The sequence below is a fragment of the Ictalurus punctatus genome, chromosome 18, assembly GCF_001660625.3.
Source record: "Ictalurus punctatus breed USDA103 chromosome 18, Coco_2.0, whole genome shotgun sequence".
Classification (NCBI taxonomy): Eukaryota; Metazoa; Chordata; class Actinopteri; order Siluriformes; family Ictaluridae; genus Ictalurus; species Ictalurus punctatus.
This window is the reverse complement of record NC_030433.2, coordinates 12,016,886-12,035,678: the sequence shown is the minus strand read 5'-3', so window position 1 is coordinate 12,035,678 and position 18,793 is coordinate 12,016,886. Positions and strand designations below refer to the sequence as shown.

General features: G+C 39.5%; 1 protein-coding gene across 1 annotated transcript in view; it reads left to right on the top strand.

Moving 5' to 3' along the window:
* tenm2b (teneurin transmembrane protein 2b) overlaps positions 1 to 18,793 on the top strand; it is a 345,071-nt gene that overhangs the window by 93,439 nt on the left and 232,839 nt on the right. Inside the window, exon 3 of the mRNA XM_017493324.3 lies at positions 1,779 to 2,051. Within this exon, the coding sequence (XP_017348813.2) occupies positions 1,779 to 2,051 (273 nt within the window). The remainder of the gene's footprint in view (positions 1 to 1,778; positions 2,052 to 18,793) is intronic.

Sequence of the window (18,793 nt, the reverse complement as noted above, 5' to 3'; positions counted from 1 at the left end):
CCCCTTTTTTGTACATAAAATGTTAGTTTTCTAATGAAAGGAATTAATATGTTGGCACAATTATTATTTTTGTCTATAACAATGATTTCAAACATTTAATCATACACCTTTAGAGCAAAAGGTTTTTAAGGTCATGAGAAACATTTCAATCAAGTGTCTCAAAACATTTGACGGGCAATGTATATAGAAATGTCGGCTCAAAATCATATAAATAGGCCACAGAAGTTTTGGGATTCTGTTCTGTGGAGTGATGAAACAGAACTGGAGGAAAAAGAATGAAGAAAGAACACTGTCCACAGTCAAGCATGGTGGTGGCTCGGCGATGCTCTGGGGCTGCTTTGCATCATCTGGCACTGGAAACCTGCAGCGTGTGGAAGGCAAGATGAATTCATTGAAGTATCAGGAAATCCTAGGAGAAAATGTCATGCTGTCTTTGAGGAAGCGGAAGCTTGGGCATAATTGGACCTTCCAACAGGACAATGATCCCAACATACCTCAAATTCCACCAAGGCTTGATTGCAGAAGAAGTCCTGGAAGATTCTACAGGGTCATCACTGTTACCTGACTTGAACCCCATAGAAAATCTCTGGTGGGATTTGAATAAGGCAATTGCAGCACGCAAACCCAAAAATATTATAGAACTGGAGGCCATTGCTCATGAGTGAAGATGCTTGCCATGAAGGGGAAACTGGATAAGTCATAAGTTGCATGTTCAGTTGAATTTGGGGAAACCACTTGAAGCATTCATTGTGTTGAACTATTTCAGTTGCTTTTGTTATATTTGTTCATTGCAAACATCTGTCTTTGCAAACACAAGTCTCAATTTTGACAATAAACCTGATTTGCAATGGGGGTTGGGGGTACCTACTTCTCGGCCATTGATACAGTACGTACTGATCAGTATATTTTGGCACTGTCATGTGACCATTCCTGTTGCCTTATGAGATAACACAGTGTCCACTGGTTCTATACTGCAGGATCTCGGTGGAAGCCGTAGGTCATCCAGGTATTTCTCGCTTACTGTTTAATGAATAATGAGAATTCAGTCAAACTACTCCTGTGCTGTACTGCTTTTCACCTACTGTAGAGTATGGTAGTAGTGATATTCAGATGCAGCCACAGACTCTCGACATACAGACATTCAGTCACTGTGAAGTATCGCTCACTATTTACTCACCTGACATAACAAGCCTTGTTCCCCATCCATGTTCATCTGGTTTTTGATCCAGTTCTTGATTCTAGTTTTGCCATGATTTCCCTGTTTGCTGATTTTCTGCCTGTTTTTGACCACAACATTGTCTCGAGTTTTGGATTTGTTTGCCTGTCTTTTTGAAAAATAAAGCATTTCCTGCAACTGCAGCCGTCAATGCCGCCTGACAGATTATTATAAGAACACATTTTAAAAAAAGCAAACGAAACATGTACACATTTCGAATTGTGATTGTTCTAATCAAAATAACGCTTTTCATTTGGTAACACTTTACATTAAGGTTCTAACAATCATTATTTCCTGTCTTATATAACATTAGCAGCTTGTGACTATAGATTTTGCTGGTTAATTATTTGCTATTAGCTATAGATGATTAAATCAATGGAACATCAGCTTATATCTGTCAAATAACGACCATTTTTTAAATCGTTGAATACTTAAAAGATTAGTGTTTCAACAGAATATTAAATGCCTTCTAAATATATTACTCAAGTACACTGCAGTTGGTCTCTGGATTCATGCATTGTTGATCAAATTCAGCAGCCGATTATTTGGTTTACTGTTGCAGGAAGTCATACCCTGGCAGAGCTGGGTGTGTGTGAGCCTCAGCAGGAGAGTGTGTACTGTTCAGACCTGGGCCTGGTACAGCAGGGCTACTCTCTGAGCGCTGGCTATGATGCTGACTCTGACCCCGAAGGCCTCATGACACCGGAGCGTGCTGTCCAGCTGTGGAGAGGTCAGGGCCTGAAGTCACACCACAGCTCAGGCTTATCCAGCCCTGACCAGTCAGCACTCACCCTCACCGACTCGGAAAATGAACACAAAACCGACGACGAGTCAGGTAGGACAGTAGAACGGGTCAAGGATAGTGGGGAGAGAGAGTGTGTGAAGCGTGAAAACACTGTGTGATAGTATGTGAAGGACAGTGAGTGATCAAGAGATGGGGAAATTGTCTGTTTTAACAAACCTAAATGTGCTATAGTTGTTATTATAATTAATAATAGGTGTCTAGAAAGTTAAGATTTTTTTCTTTTTGTTCTATAGTGTTTTGTTAATTTAATTGCGCTATATTGTGAAAATTTGAGTTTTGCTGTATTTTTTAAAACCAAATTCTTCCCAAAGCTGGGACCCCAAAGTTCACTGAAGCATAGCTAATAGATCTGTGATTAAATTATTATTATTACTATTAGTAGTAGTAGAAGTAGTAATAGTAGTGTTAAATTTTAGTTATAATGGCAGATATCACAACGCCCTGTGTTCAAAATTATATTTATTATTGAGTTCTTATAGTTATTAGCCTGTTTGATTGGTCACTTGAATTGAATGGGTTTAATCTAAACCTCAGTAACTCAAGAACAAGTAGCCTATAAATAAAATCAGTGTTTTGATGGGTGAAAGTTCAGGAATAAAAAACTCCTGAACTCCTGAGCTCTAATAAATAGCCAGAATATTACTGTACACATTTAAATAGTATTATAATAAACTAATATTCAAATAATTGTATTATATATACATTTTAATGAAGAAAGTAAAGATGATAAAGGTCATGTTTCAGATTTCAAAGACAATGTGTGATTGTATTTGTGTGCAAAATGCTTCCATCTTCATTAGCTAGCTAATAGCTTGTTTGCAATCACGTGATTCTGATGACGCGCGAAATTCAGATGGAGGGCAGAAAGTAAAAAGCAGAATGGACGAGATGGACGAAAGTCCATACTTTACTGGTTTAGACACAATTACAAGAGAAAGGTATAAACAGAAAATCAAAACATATGTTGGATGTGATCTTTATGTTATCAAGAGATGCAATTTTTCTACTAAATTGAAAAACTTGCCTCAAGGCGGTAGATATATGCAATATTACATATTTTTGTTCTGTTACAGGGATACAATTTCAAACAAAGAAAAGAAAAAACAATTTCTTTAACTTTGCAAAGTACGGAAACAGCTAACATTACATAAACACAGCTTATGTAAGTTGTATTAACTTACTTTTGGCAAAGTGGTCACTGAACACTTGAGCATTATTTGATGCGGCTCCTCCCGACCGCAAACGCAGGTTTACAAGCCACCTTTTCCTGCGTTGTTCATTCAGTTTCTTGCATTTTTCCCCCCTTATGAACAACAACCTTTGGGACGCGATAAAAGCTCTTTGTGGTTTCTCAGTTTGATCGATTTGAGCAACCATAAATGACACAATTCAATTTTATTTGTATAGCACTTTTAAGAATGGACATTGTCCCAAAGTAGCTTTAGAGAAATATATAAACACAGGATACAGATTTTAACTGTGTGAATTTATCCCTATTGAGCAAGCTGGCGGCAAGGAAAAACTCCTTAAGATGATATGAGGAAGAAACCTTGAGAGGAACCAGACTCAGAAGGGAACCCGTCCTCATCTGGGTAACAACGGATAGTGTGAAAGTAAAAGAAATTTCATTATGGTTTTTATATGAAGTCTGTTTGTTGAACTAGTCCACTGTTCACCAAAGGAGACCTGAGTGCAAAACTGTATGTGGTAATTGCTGTCCCAAGGCCATAGCAGCAACCATAGTCCCAGCAACCACAGCGAGAATGTCCATGTGGAATTGAGGTCCAAAACCATTTCCATGGTACTTCAAGCGGTACCATCCTCAGCAATCTCCAGGCTGTAGCCTCCAGTTGATGAGAACTCCATCAAGAGGTAAAACAAAACATAACATAGTCATCTGAAATGGCCTAACAAAACATAGGCATTTATCAGTTTGTGTTTCCTATGTAGAAAATCACTTCCTGCCCTCCATCTGCATTTCGCGCCAGAACAATGCAATGACGTAACATTATGTGCAAACAAGCTATTTTACTCAACCATCTGAAACCTTAAAATGTCAATATTTTGCTCTTCGTCTTGCTCTTTGGAGCTTACCTTTGTCAAGGAGTGAGTATTAATCAATCAATTTGTTTAATTTCCAAATAGTTCTTTTTGCACGTGTGAACGAGACAAATAAGACAAGCTATCAGTCACTACTATGTAATGAGAGATTCCTTTCATTCAGCCTTCTTTCTGCGAAAGTTTGTTTGTATGCGTTTTTTTTTGTTTGTTTGTTTTTTGGGGTTTTTTGTACATCCCTGAACTGAGAGTCATGCTTGTAAATGCATGTAAGTCTAATTTACTTTTAAGAAAATCCTTCGAACTTTCGCTCATGGACAAGATTCTTTCATTTAGCAGTTCACTGAGTGACTCACTGAATCTTTTTGTTTGCAACATCATTCCATGAGTCTTGTTCATGCACAAAACTGATGTAACGATGTACCAAAAAGTAACGTTGTAAACAGGAAGAACATTTTTGCTTTCACAATATAAGACAAGAATCAGTATTTCATACAATTGCAAAATAAATATTCTAACAAGGTTGTATTCTCTTTAAAAATTACTGACCATCTTCGAATCTGAGTGGGTGTGAACACATTTTTTTTTTTTTTAATAAAGCATATTATGAAACAAAATGAGCTATAATTATTAACTAATTGTACATCACTCAACCTGTCGGAAAAAATCTGTATGCTTGTCAAAAAATGTTAAGCATCAATCAAAGTCGCAGTTAGTCGGTTAGTGCGTAGTGCAACTGAACGAATGAATCAGGGAACGAATCAGATTCCAACTCTAGTAATGAAATTGGGGATATTTTTCAATTCATATTTATTGATAGTTAAAACAGTAACTAATATGCAGACTTTATGAAGGACCTTTATGTAGATGCTAATTCTAATGAGACAGTCTACACACAGTCTGCTGAATATGAATAGAATGCTGCCAGTGAATAAAGATTTGCAGTGACACACATAAATACTGTATTTATTATATTTGATGTATTCACAGGCACAGTGGATTAAAAGTCTTAAACACAGTATTATCAGACCATTATAATTATTAAGTATTCAGATAGCATTCAGATGTCAGATGTAACTATCTATGTGACATACGAGCTATTCGGAAGTCACATGAAAGTTACGCACACAGGGTGGAGTTTGATCAAAACTGAGGCATGTCTCAGTTATGTGCAGTTTTGTCCTTGGACTTGGCCAATATTTTTTGAGTGATATCAGCAACGGGCAGTGTTCAATCCAGCGCCACAATCTGATAGCCTGATGTAATCACATTATACCATGCTGAAATTCACATTTTGTCTGTAAATACACTGAAAGAAACAATGGAATTTTGAGATCATTTGAGGCCGATATTAAATACATTAAGCAGGTGCATAAACCAGCTCTGTATACACGAAACTTTCCCCATTGTCACGTCACAGAGGTAATGGAAGTTAGGACGGATGCAAGTGCATTAAAAGACATTTATTGGAGAGAGAGGCAGACAAATCCAAAACAGTATTCCAAAGCGTGGTCTAATAACAGGCAAAAGGTCAGGTGATATACAAACAGGCATAAACTGGACGAGGCTAGAATCGAAAACGAGAAACAAGGTCAATAACATGAATCGAAACGAGAAACAATGAGCAACCGCTTTGAAATGAGATACACTCAATACTACACAATGTGCCTAGAGACACGGGGGGTTTATATAACAAAAGTAATTATGGGTTAAACACGGAAAAGCTGAAAACAATGATGGTACACATTTGGGAAACAACCAAAGACAAAAACAAAGGCATTGACAGAACTTAACCATAATAAAAGCATGTGTCCAGTGTAAACAAAGTCAATGTCATTGAAGACCGAAAAGCGTGCATTCGCTAAGAGCTCGTGCACCGAGCTCGTACACGAACTTGCGCTTCGGTTTTCCCGATCACGCTACAATGCTGCAGCGCTGACTCAAGGGGAAATCGTGACACCCACGCAAATACTGAAATGACATTTGGACTTAAGTACAGCTCTTAGCGTTTTGTTATATATTACTAGAATATACACTTAATGGGAATACAAGCACCATTTAATGAGCAGAAAAACACACCAAAACTAGACAGCTGAAAATTGGGAAAAAAGACACTTCTTTTTAAAAAAAAAATAAAAATTCTTCAACTCTCCAGTTTTGGTGTTCCTATTAAAGTGGCTGATGAGTGTATATCTGTATTTAATAAAATGCATTTTATGTCAATGCTTACAGTATGTCATATGTCATAGAAACTGATTGCTGCCTTATCAGAGAAGCTTTTAATGATAAAAGAAAATGTTCAGATACTGAAAAAAGATTGTTTTATTTTTTTTATATGTGATGTTCTCTCATATTTGTCATTTATTTAATTATCACACGAATGGTTATGAAAAATATTCCTGCACCTGCCAGATATTTTTCTTGATTTGGAATTCTACAGGTGTGTCATTTAGCTGATCTGCTACTGTAATTAGTGTATCTGAACTGTATTGCTTGATTTTTTTTAACTAGCTGCTATATTGAAACTAAAAGTATCATAGATAAAAAAAAAACATTGAAATTCTAATGCAGAAGTGATAAAGTCACGACTCTTTTTGTTTTTTTGATCTTCATACCTGTCTTTCATCTACACTTTGATCTGAAATTGCGCTACAGATGCAGCTTTAGGGTTTGAACCAAGATTTAAGTTAATCTTAATATTTAAGCCAATACTTAACACAATGCAATGGCAGTGAGGCAGAGTATTGAACCGAGATTTAAGTTAATCTTAAGATTTAAGATTTAAGCCAATATTTAACACAGTGCAATGGCAGAGTGCTGAGGATATTTCAGATGACAAACAGGGAGTGAACCAGCGAAATACCACATGCCATTCTCATTTCTGACGTTCCCACTTTACCTGATTAACCCATGCCCAGCATTTTGCTGTTTATTTGCTAAGCTCTATCTTCATTACTGGCTGAGTCACTCTTGATTCTTGCTTTTCCTGTTGCTACCATGAAATGTCCACTTCAATGAAATGATGGCTTAAAGTTTCAGGGCTTATTCATTGCTTGCTTTGCCCAGTCAGTGAATATATACAACACAAAGGGCTAATTTCATTAATGGGAATTAAGATATGTTATCTAATCTACCAATAAACACAAATAAATTTGGCTAGAATAGGACATTTCTAGGAAAAAGAAAGGGTAACAGGAAATCTTCAGCTGTAAGCACTATTAGGCCTTAACATAATGCAGATTTTTTTAAATATATAAATATCCATCCATCTATCCTCTGTACCGCTTATCCTACACAAAATTCCAGGGGATCCTGGAGCCTATCCTAGGGGACTTTGGGCATAAGGTGGGGGACACCCTGGACGGGGTGCCAATCCATCACAGGGCACAATCGCACACACACTCATACACCCATTCACACACTACAGACAATTTGGAAACACCTGTCAGTCTGCAAAGCATGTCTTTGGACTGGGGAAGGACATCGGAGGAAACCCCCGAAGCACAGGGAGAACATGCAAACTTGGTGCACACAGGACGGAGACAGGATTTGAACCCCCAACCCCAGTGGTGTGAGGCTGATTGGTGTTTCCAAATTGTCCATAGTGTGTGAATGTATGTGCCATTGTGCCCTGTGATGGGTTGACACCCCTTGCAGGATGTCCCCTGCCTTGTGCCCCGTGTTCGTTGGGATATGCTCCAGGCTCCTCGCGACCCTGTCTAGGATAAGTGGTATGGAAAATAAATGGATAGATATATGAGACAGATTTAGTTCAGCTTTTCAAAGCAAGCTTTCCAAAAAATAGTCATCCTCTTATTTGTATTTGTTTAGAAAAGCATTATCTGTACATTGCGAATAATAAATGGGATGGAAATAAAAAATGGACTTGAACGCTGCTCATGAAGCAAGGATATTACACGGTTATGCTCAGCAGGTCATGTTGTTCTCTCCCAATAAATGTTCTTCTTTTTTTTCATCCACATCTCACACATCTCTCCCAGAGCTTTACTCTATCAGTAATAACAGGTTGTGTGTTGGTGTGTGGATTTATGAGTACCTGTGTATTCTGTATGTGCGCATGTAATATTTGGTAACTATGATAAAAACCCTGTACTTTTTATTGTCTTTAACCGTAATATTTGTGGCAGTCTTGTCCAAGATTAGCTTCCTAGTGAACACCTGTGATATTTGTGTTCGTCTGAAAAAACAGCGCTTTCTGTTTGTGCTGTGAACGTCATTAGATCTGTCAAAAAAATAATAATTTACATAGTTTCCGCGCTGATCCCTGCCCCGCAGCGCTCCAGACGCCTTCATGAACAGCTTTTCTTCTCGACTCAGAGAGGGATATGTAATCTTTCTCCTCTTCCATCCTCCTGTTTTTCCTCTGACTATGTTTCTGTCTGGCCACCCAGGTGTTTGATTTGTCTTTTCTTTAAAGGGATTCCCTACGTGTGTGCCTCTGTGTGTGTATATTTATATAGATTTCTTTAAATGTGAACACAGTAAGATTCTAGCCTTTAATGCATCCTCACCATGGGAACTAATTAATAAGGACATTGAAGCAAGACCCAGTTTTGATCAGCAGAACGCTGTGTGACTAACCATGGTGGCTTGTCTCAGGGTATGTGTTTAGCATTTTTGTGTGGGTTGGTTGGTTGGGTGGGTGGTTTGAAACACTGAATTTATAGTAAATTGTTATATTATATTAGGCTCATGTTTACTTACAGTATTACCACTTCAATCTGCTTTTACTGTCACTCAAGAGTCATCTATTCGGTTATATTTTGTTTATATAGTAGCTTGACAGAAATCAATGATGAGCAAGCCAGAGGAGAGAGTGGTGTGGAAAAACTCCCTGGCCCTGTTCACACTAACAAACAACAAGTAAGTAAGTAAGTAAGTTTTATTTATATAGCACATTTAAACAGAGCAAAGCTGCCCAAATTGCTGAACAGAGTAAGAAAAAGTTAAATAGAAAACAGAATAAAACCAAATAGAGACAGACAATAAACAATAGTAAAAATTTTATTAAAACACCTGGGAGAAGAGGTAAGCTTTCAGCCTCTTTTTAAAAATGATAATAGAAGGTGAAAGGCGGATATCCAGTGCCAATTGATTCCATAAACGAGGGGCAGCAACTGAAAAAGGTCTATCCCCCTTACTTTTTAAATGAGATTGTGGGACATACAAAAGAAATCTATCAGAAGATCTTAATCTGCTTGTTATCTATTTGTAATTTGTTTTATGTGCATGTAATGACTGCTATGGTTGTCAGTTGTGGGCATGAGCTGTCCACTGTTTTTTTGTTTGTTTGTTTGTTTGTTTTTGTGTTTTTTAAAACAAAAAAAATTAAATATGCATTAGTGAGTGTTGTAAATTTGCTGTTTGGTTTATAAATGCTACATGCTTGGCTTTATATTAGCTTCATCATCAGGCTAAATGTACTAGGTCCAGGGCCAACAATGGTCTCTGCTACTTCTTTCCAAGCTGTATTTTTCTCCATACTGAATAGTATAGTATATTAAAATATTATGCTACCATTTGTTACTTTATATAGAGGAGAAGGCTACTATTTTAGTACACAGTTTGGGATGTGTCCCGTTTGCATTGCAGTTGTTCAAACGTATCTCTTGTGTCACATGTAGACATAGTGCTGTCTGGGATTTGTGCAAGATTTTACATTTTCTCAGTGTAACTGAAAACAGAAGGCTATAAATAATGTCAGTGTGTTCTGTTGTTCGAATGTTCAGGAGTAACAGAGGTCATATAGTATATGTCCGAATAACATGAAACCTCATTTATGTGTTGTCAAGGTTGTTGTTTTTTTTTCATTTTTGCATATCACACAGTAAATGGGAACTAGATGCAAGTGGGAACCAAGGTTGTAAATGGGGAACTGAAGAAAGGCCAGACCACACGCGACATAGATCCGAGGCCTGAGGAATCATCCGAGCTAATTGTCTGGGTTTGCCACTTTACCATGCCGTACTTACTTTCCAAAGGATTGAGAAAATTTAAATTCACATGTCACTTGTCAGGTTGTCGCTTCCCGTTGTCAGTGAAATCTCGATTGATCTTGGAAATTTCCAACCTCCAACTAGGAAAATTCAAAGAAAATGCCCCCTGAACTCAAAATTCCTAATTGGAGTTCAGCATGTGATGTCAAATCAACATGGCTGCTCACAGCAACAACTATAAACAAAGTAGCATTTTAGTTGAGCTATGCTGTATATTCCTTGCTATGTGCTTTAGAGCAATCACCATACAGACATATTCGCTTGTTAAATCTATAACACTAACTATATAGTTCGCTGTTTAACTTCCACTTATGTTAGCCAGCTAGACTGTTGCTAACAAAAGACGTATCTATATTTTTTCCCACTTTGTAGCTCATGATAGTTTGATCACTTGCTAATGTGATCATACAGTGAGACGACATAAAGAAGCAACCTTGCGAGGAACCAGACTCGAAAGGCTTGGGCATAATCTGTTGGGAATATTTATGGTATCCATGCAGGACCTCCATGGGAAAGCCAGTAACACTAATTTCATAAAACAACCCACTGAATATTGGATTTCCTCTATGCTATAGACTGCCGAGAGCTTTGCTGCCATCGCATAGACATAGTTCATGTCACTGTCCGGTTAAACAAGTGTGATTAGAAAAGAAAGTGCGCTCATTAAAATGCCAGTTTGGCTGTGTTTGTTATTCACCCTTTCCCCGATTCTGTCAGATCAGTGCAGAGCAGAGGCTGGCGCTCAGTGCTGGGATACAGACCACAGTCATTATATATGCTGTGCACTTTGTGGACTTTGGCTTCATTAAAACTAGTTCTAAAATGTTGGTTTTAAATCCTGCTAATTCAATACCAGGGTTTGGATATGAGTTATGAATTTGATAGAAAGATGATCAGCGACTGCTTGAAGAAGGAGTCACTGTTGCAGTGTAGATTGGAGATGCTGACTCCTGTGATCAGTCAGCTGAAAGTTTGACAGTGATGAAACTCTGAATAATGAAGAGGTGGAGATTTCTAAACCACCAGTAACTTAATGAGGCTGACGTGGTTTTGATGGGTTTAAAGCGTGAACAAGACAAATCGGTGTAATCTCTTTCCAGGAATACGGTCCTGCTTTAAACACTTAAGTTTGCTGTAGGGGACCACCCAGGGTAGTGAATCAGCTGGACAGTTTTAGGGCCTTCACACATTACTACTGTCTTTAAAATATCACCCAAAGCAATACCGAGCATATAGGTATATTTCACATTGATTCTGGACAGAATTATTTATTTCAAGTTGTAAACACTTATAGATTACCCAACTGAGTGGGGAAAAATATCAAGAAAATGATACCTAAGTATGAGTGCACTGCAAAAAAAATAAAAATAATAATAATAAATGACAGCAAGTGAAAATATCTTGAATGAATATATATATATATATATATATATATATATATATATATATATATATATATATATATATATATATATACACATATGTGTGTGTGTGTGTGTGTGTGTGTGTGTGTGTGTGTGTGTGTATGTGTGTATTAGGGCTGCAAGTAATGATTATTTTCATAATCGATTAGTTGGCTGGTTATTTTTCCGATTAATCGGATGGGGCGGGGCAAACTTTCAGTATCTTTTTTTTTGTTGTTTATTTAAAATAAAATCCACAAACTGAGTGTTACAAACATAAATTCAGCCAAAAATGTAAACTGTTTGTACAAAGCAGAAAAGACCCCACCACACACACACACACCAGAATATATATTATTAATTTAGGACTGTAGTTTACTAACGACTAAAATACTTATGTACACAATGTAAACAAAAATAAATTTATATATATATATATATATATATATATATATATATATATATATATATATATATATCTCCAAAGTGTGTTTTCTGAATCGAAGTAACGCAATGAGTAAATCTCCCCCGCACCGGGCACAGACCAACTAATCGATAATGAGATTCATTGACAACGATTTTCATAATCGGTTATTATCGATTTTATCGATTAGTTGTTGCAGCTCTAGAGTTTGTGTGTGTGTGTATGTATGTATGTATGTATGTATGTATGTATGTATGTATGTTTGTGTATATATATATATATATATATATATATATATATATATATATATATACACACACAAATGTATCTAGTACATCCTATTATTAGATAATAGGAAACCAAATATAATATTATTAAACATAGTTCTAGACATTTTAAAACAATTTCAGGCTTGATATTGTCACGAACCTCGAATCGGCACGAAAGCAGAAGCGGTCAGCAGGTGTAGAGCATGGTATCGGGAAGTTCAAGAAACGTAGTCGTAAGACAGGCAATGGTCAAGCGTTCGGACGAACAACACAAACGGGGTCAGGCAGAGAGCGTAGTCGAAACCGGAAACAGGGGTCGAGGATAACGAGAAGACTAACTAACTAGATCGGCTTGGTAATGCAGAGAAACGAGTTGACTGAACATATACTTCGCAATGACTCTAGGTGAATGACATCCCTAAGTACTAGCGGTGAGAGTGTGTGTGTGTGATTGGTGCCAGGTGTGTCTGATCAGAACTCTGGGGATGGTGAGCGCATGCGTGCATGAGAAGTGAGTGTTGCATCTTGGGAAACTGAGTTCTGATCTGACTGAGCTGTGACAGAACCCCCCCCAAAGGGCTCACTCCGGGAGCCGAGTTCTTTCTTGGCCTCCCCCAGGGTCGTGGACCTGGGAGATCAGGATGAGTTGCGTGAAAGTCTTTAGTAAGCTGTGGATCCAGTATGTCCTGCTTGGGAACCCAGCATTGTTCCTCAGGTCCATAACCCTCCCACTCGACCAAATACTCCAGCTTGCCTCTCCTGTGTCTAGATTTGATGATTTTCTTGACACGGTAAGCCGGTTGTCCATCAATTTCCAGAGGTGTCGGAGGAGTTTCAGATGGTACTTCTGTAGCTAATGGACCATTGACAACAGGTTTGAGACGTGATACGTGGAATGAGGGGAGATGCGGCTGTGTCGTAGCAGTTCCAGATGGTAAGTGACTTCATTGCTTCGCTTGAGGATCTTAAATGGTCCAGTGTATCTTGGCATTAGTTTTTTACAGCTATGAGGTTGTCTTAAGTCCTTGGTGGACAACCACACCCTATCACCTGGTTGGTAATTAGGGTGTTCGTTGCGGTGGCAATCTGCTTTGCAGTTGTATGTGTCTGTGGTCTCTTTCAGGCGTCGGTGGGTGTCAGCCCAGACACGCTCACTACGTTCAAACCATTGGTCAACGGCAGGAGCTGCGGTGGGAGTCGCGTTCCATGGGAACAGTGGAGGTTGGTAACCTAGTACGCACTGGAAAGGAGTGAGGTTGGTAGCCGAATGACGTAGTGAATTTTGGGCGTACTCGGCCCATGGCAGAAACTTGCTCCAATCCTCGGGGTTATTGGCACAGAAAGTACGGAGGAATCGCCCTAATTCCTGATTGATTCGTTCAACTTGTCCGTTGGCTTGTGGGTGATATCCGGAGGTGAGATTCACTGTTACTCCCATCTTAGTCATGAAGCTGGACCACACTCTGGAAGTAAACTGCGAGCCCCTGTCACAGATAATCTCCTCCGGAATGCCGAAATATCTAAAAACATGCTGGAATAGAAGTTCGGCTGTCACGAAGGCGGTGGAGAGAGCGGGTAATGGAATAAAACGTACGGACTTGGCAAACCGGTCCACTGTGACTAGAACTGTGGTATTTCCTTGGGATCTTGGTAAATCCGTTACGAAGTCAACTGATATGTGTGACCATGGGCGTTCGGGTATGGGTAAGGGCTTGAGCCTCCCTACTGGGAGGGTCCGAGGTACCTTATTCTGTGCGCAAGATGAACAGGATGCCACCACCTTGTGTATATCTCCCTCCAAATTGGACCACCAGTACTTCTCCTTTAGGAGATGGTGTGTGCGCTGTGCCCCTGGATGCCCTGTACCGAGTACCGCGTGCGCCCAGATGATGAGTTCTTGACGGTACTCTTCGGGTACAAAAAGTTTGTTCGGGGGACATTTTACGGGTACATGCGACTGGGGAATCTCCTCTAGTTCCTGGTCCAGATCCCACACTAGCGCATTGATGATACATGAAGGATGGATGATATACTCCTCATGCTCGTTCACACGTTCTGTGTGGTCGAGACGAGACAGGGCATCAGCTTTTATGTTCTTGGACCCTGGTCTGTATGATAACGTGACGTGAAACCTGGTGAAGAACAGGGCCCATCGGGCATGGCGGGGTGTGAGTCTCTTTGCAGTGCGAAGATACTCCAGGTTCTTATGGTCTGTGAAGATGACAAAGGGATGTGTAGCCCCCTCTAACCAGTGTATCCACTCCTCCAGCGCTAACTTAACTGCCAAGAGTTCACGATTTCCCACATCGTAATTTGTGTCAGAGGGGGAAAGGTTTCGCGAGAAGAATGCCACTGGATGGAGCTTTGGCCTCTCTCCGAACCGCTAGGATAAAATGGCTCCTACCCCAGTCTCTGACGTGTCCACCTCCACTATAAACGGTCTAGATGGGTCCGGATGTTTGATGATGGGTGCAGTAGTGAAGGCTTTCTTGAGCTTGTTGAAGGCAGTTTGGGCGGTTGGATTCCATGACAGACATTTGGGTTTCCCCTTTAGCAGGGACGTTAGGGGGTTGGCGATAGCACTGAAATTCCTAATAAACCTTCTGTAGAAGTTTGCAAACCCCAGAAACCTCTGTAGTTCCTTGATCGTCGTGGGTGTGAGCCAGTTTACTACTGCCTGGACCTTTTCATGGTCCATGGAGATACCTTCGGGGCTGATGATGTATCCCAGAAACGCAATGGTGGTTCTATGAAATTCGCATTTCTCAGCTTTAACATATAACTGATGATGGAGCAGTCGTAGAACTTGGGGGACGTTGTGAACATGTTCCTCCCGGGAGTTAGAATATATTAGAATGTCATCTATGTAGGTGATCACATGGCGTCCCAGCATGTCAAGTAACATGTCGTTAATTAGACATTGGAAGACCGAGGGAGCGTTAGAAAGCCCATACGGCATGACCTGATACTCATAGTGACCTGAAGTTGTGCTGAACCCAGTCTTCCATTCATCTCCTTCTCGAATCCGGACCAAGTTGTATGCACTGCGTAAGTCCAGTTTTGTGAAGATGGTGGCAGTGCGAAAATTTTAAGTCTAGACAGCACAGATTTGGCACGAATCAGTCATAAAAAGCAGAAAGAAGCTCTACTACATTCGTCTGTTATAATGTATAAAATAATTCTTGAAGCGTATGTGACAAGGCACCTGTAGTGTTTTTGCCCTTTGCTTATATCGTTCACTGTCTAAGCTGTCAGAAGTCAGAAGTCAGAATGTTAATGCAGACGACAGAAATATTTCCAGCACATTTCATCATACCCGCGTTTGAAACGAGTGCCAAACCTCAAACTTCCATTTTCAGGCGATCTCCCTCAATTTCTCACACTGTGTGGCTATTTCCTGTGTGTGTGTGTGTGTGTGTGTGTGTGTGTGTGTGTGTGTGTGTGTGTGTGTGTGTGTGTGTGTGTGTGCCTTCCTGTTTGTCTACAGCACCATGGCTAACATGTAGCGGAATCTGTCCATGTGTGACAGCACTAATGAATGTACTAATAGTACTTGTTGCGCTCTGTGCTTATGGCTCCCTTTCCCCTTCCTTGTTGTTATTTGGCAATTGTTTACAATCCATTAGCATTTACTTCCTGCTCGAACGGCGCGCATGGAGCCATTTTGCTGTCACCTGGCGAGCAAAGGGAGCGGCAACAGCGTTGGGTGTTTATTTAATGTGTCGATGGCGGCAGCAAAAAAAGATGTAATTGAGAATTGATTTGACCGTAATGACTTTTCATATGTTCCCTGCAGACTGCTGATGCATACTGATTAAGCTGTGAGATGGCAATTTGCCACTTAATGGGGTCTGCCCTTGTCCTTTGCGCAAGACAAACCACCCATGGATAATGTGAGGGTATAAAAGAACAACGCTCTGGAAAAAACCCCAAAAAAAACATAACATGCTCATCGAAATCAGTGTGTCTTCTTGCTGAGATTTGATCTGTTCTTAGTTTGTTACTTCAGAGAATTTGATTGGATCAACTTCTTGGAGTCTTCTCCAAGAAGTTGATCCAATCAACTTTCTTAACTGTCGACACTTTCTAAAGTGTCGAAGCATACACTTCAATTCATCCATCCATCCGTCTTCTACCGCTTACTCCTTCTTCAGGGTCGCGGGGGAACCTGGAGTCAATCCCAGGGAGCCAATTCAATTCAATTCAATTCAGTTTTAGTTGTACAGCCCTTTTTAGCAACGGTCACTGTCTCAAAGCAGGTTTTCAGAAACATATAAACACAGGATACAGATTTTAAGTGTGTGAATTTATCCCTATTGAGCAAGCCGGTGGCGACGGTGGCAAAGAAAAACTCCTATCATAAGATGATATGAGGAAGAAACCTTGAGAGGAACCAGACTCAGAAGGGAATCCATCCCCATCTGGGTAACAACGGATAGTGTGAAAGTAAAAGAAAGTTCATTATGGTTTTTATCCGAAGTCTGTTTGTTGAACTAGTCCACTGTTCACCAAAGGAGACCTGAGTGCAAAACTGTATGTGGTAATTGCTGTCCCAAGGCCATAGCAGCAACTGTAGTCCCAGCAACCACAGCGAGAATGACCATGTGGAATTGAGGTCCAAAACCATTTCCATGGTACTTCAAGCGGTACCATCCTCAGCAATCTCCAGGCTGTAGCCTCCAGTTGATGAGTGCTCCAGAGGTAGGGCATCAGGAAGGATCAGGCAGGTCCGGAGAGCAGAAAGGGTCAGGATCACTCAGTTTGCCCAGTCACACAACAGCCTACATTCCCTTCCTATACTCATAACACCATTTTGCAGATATTTGTGATCGAATTAATTTTCAGAGCCCTTTTATATTTTGAATATATTACATCAAATCACAATAAGTGTCAGCTAACTGCATGATGCTGTAACCATCCTGAGGTGTTTATTCCTCACAGCAATTTGCCATCTTTTACACTATTTTATTTATTAAAAAACAACACATCATAGATTTTTATCCGTTTATTGCTATATCGTTTAATGTTGCGGGATATCTGTGAAACCGGTTAGCCCCTGTTCTCATTATTCACGCATTTTAAGTTAATGCGAAGAATAAAATATAGACTGTCATGTTACTGAGAAACCGGGAAAGTCCTACATCTGAAGACTGAAAGGTCCGTGTTGGAAAATTGAAAGTTACAGCTTCACCTCTGACAGCGCTCAGAAAGGATTAGTTTTACATGGTGCTATCCTTAATAATGTTATCCTTCAGAGAAGAAGAAGAAGAAGAAGAAGAATCCTTTATTTGTTACATATACATTAGAGTGCATTGAAATTCTTTTCTTCACATGTCAGGAAGCTGGGGTCAGCCATGATGTGGCACCCCTGGAGCAGATAGGATTAAGGTTCTTGCTCAAGGGCCCAACAGCTCCAGCTTGGCAATGCTGGAGCTTGAAGCCCCGACTGTTTTATCAGTAACCTGGAGCCTTAACCACTGAGCCACCACTGCCCTATAGTGTATGTGCTACTCCGTGATCTAATTTCCATCAGGATCGACAATGCCTGTGTTTTTGTCTTTCAAAGTCCTTACAAAAAAATCCTTGTTTACAAACAGTTACTGTTTAAAAAAAAAAAAAAAAAAAAAAAAAAGGGACTGAACTATGGCCAGTACTTGATTCGAGCCACTGAAATATTTTCTGGGTTTGCATTCAGACTACAGTCCACCAGTATTGTATATGGAGACCTTTGGGATTTTACAGATTGTCATGAATTTGCCCTCTCAGTGCAATGTGCTTCTGCTTGCTTTTGTCTTTCAATCTCCATGTGCTTTTGTTTTTGTTTTGCCATGTGTGTTTGTTTTTGTTTTGTACAGTGGATATAAAAAGTCTACACATCCAGGTTATAATGGCAGGTTTTTGTGATGTAAAAAAAAAAAAATTAAACCAAGATAAATCATGTCAGAACCTTTTCTACCTCTATTGTGAAATTTTAACCTATTAATTAAAGAGAAAAAAAATACGAATCATTATAGGGGGAAAAATGAAAAAAAAGTAAATGTACAATAAGCTGGTTGCATAAATGTACACACCCTTAAACTAATACTTAGTCAAAGCACCTTTAGGTTTTATCACAGTATTCTATCTTTTTAGGTAAGATTTCAAGAAATCAGTTTGGCACATCTTGACTTAGCAATATTTTGCCATTCTTCCTTGGAAAAGCATCCTAACTCTGTCAAATTGGCTGGACATTTCCTGTACACAGCCCTCTTCAGGTCACCCTACAGATCTTTGATTGGTGATTGGATTTAGGTCTGAACTCTGGCTGGGACATTCTAAAACTTTGATCTTTTTAGGGTGAAGCCATTGCTTTGTTGATCTAGAGGTTTGCTTTGGGTTGTTGTCATGCGGAAAGGTGAGATTCCTCTTCAACTTAAGTGTTTTAGCAGAAGCCTTAAGGTTTTGTGCCAAAATTGACTAGTATTTGGAGCTTTTCATTATTCCCTCCAGTGTGATGCTGCCACCACAATGCTTCACATGGGATGCTGTTCTTTTGGTGATGTGTTGTGTGGTTTTTTTATGTGCCAAACATATCTTTTGGTATTATGGCCAAAAAGTTCAA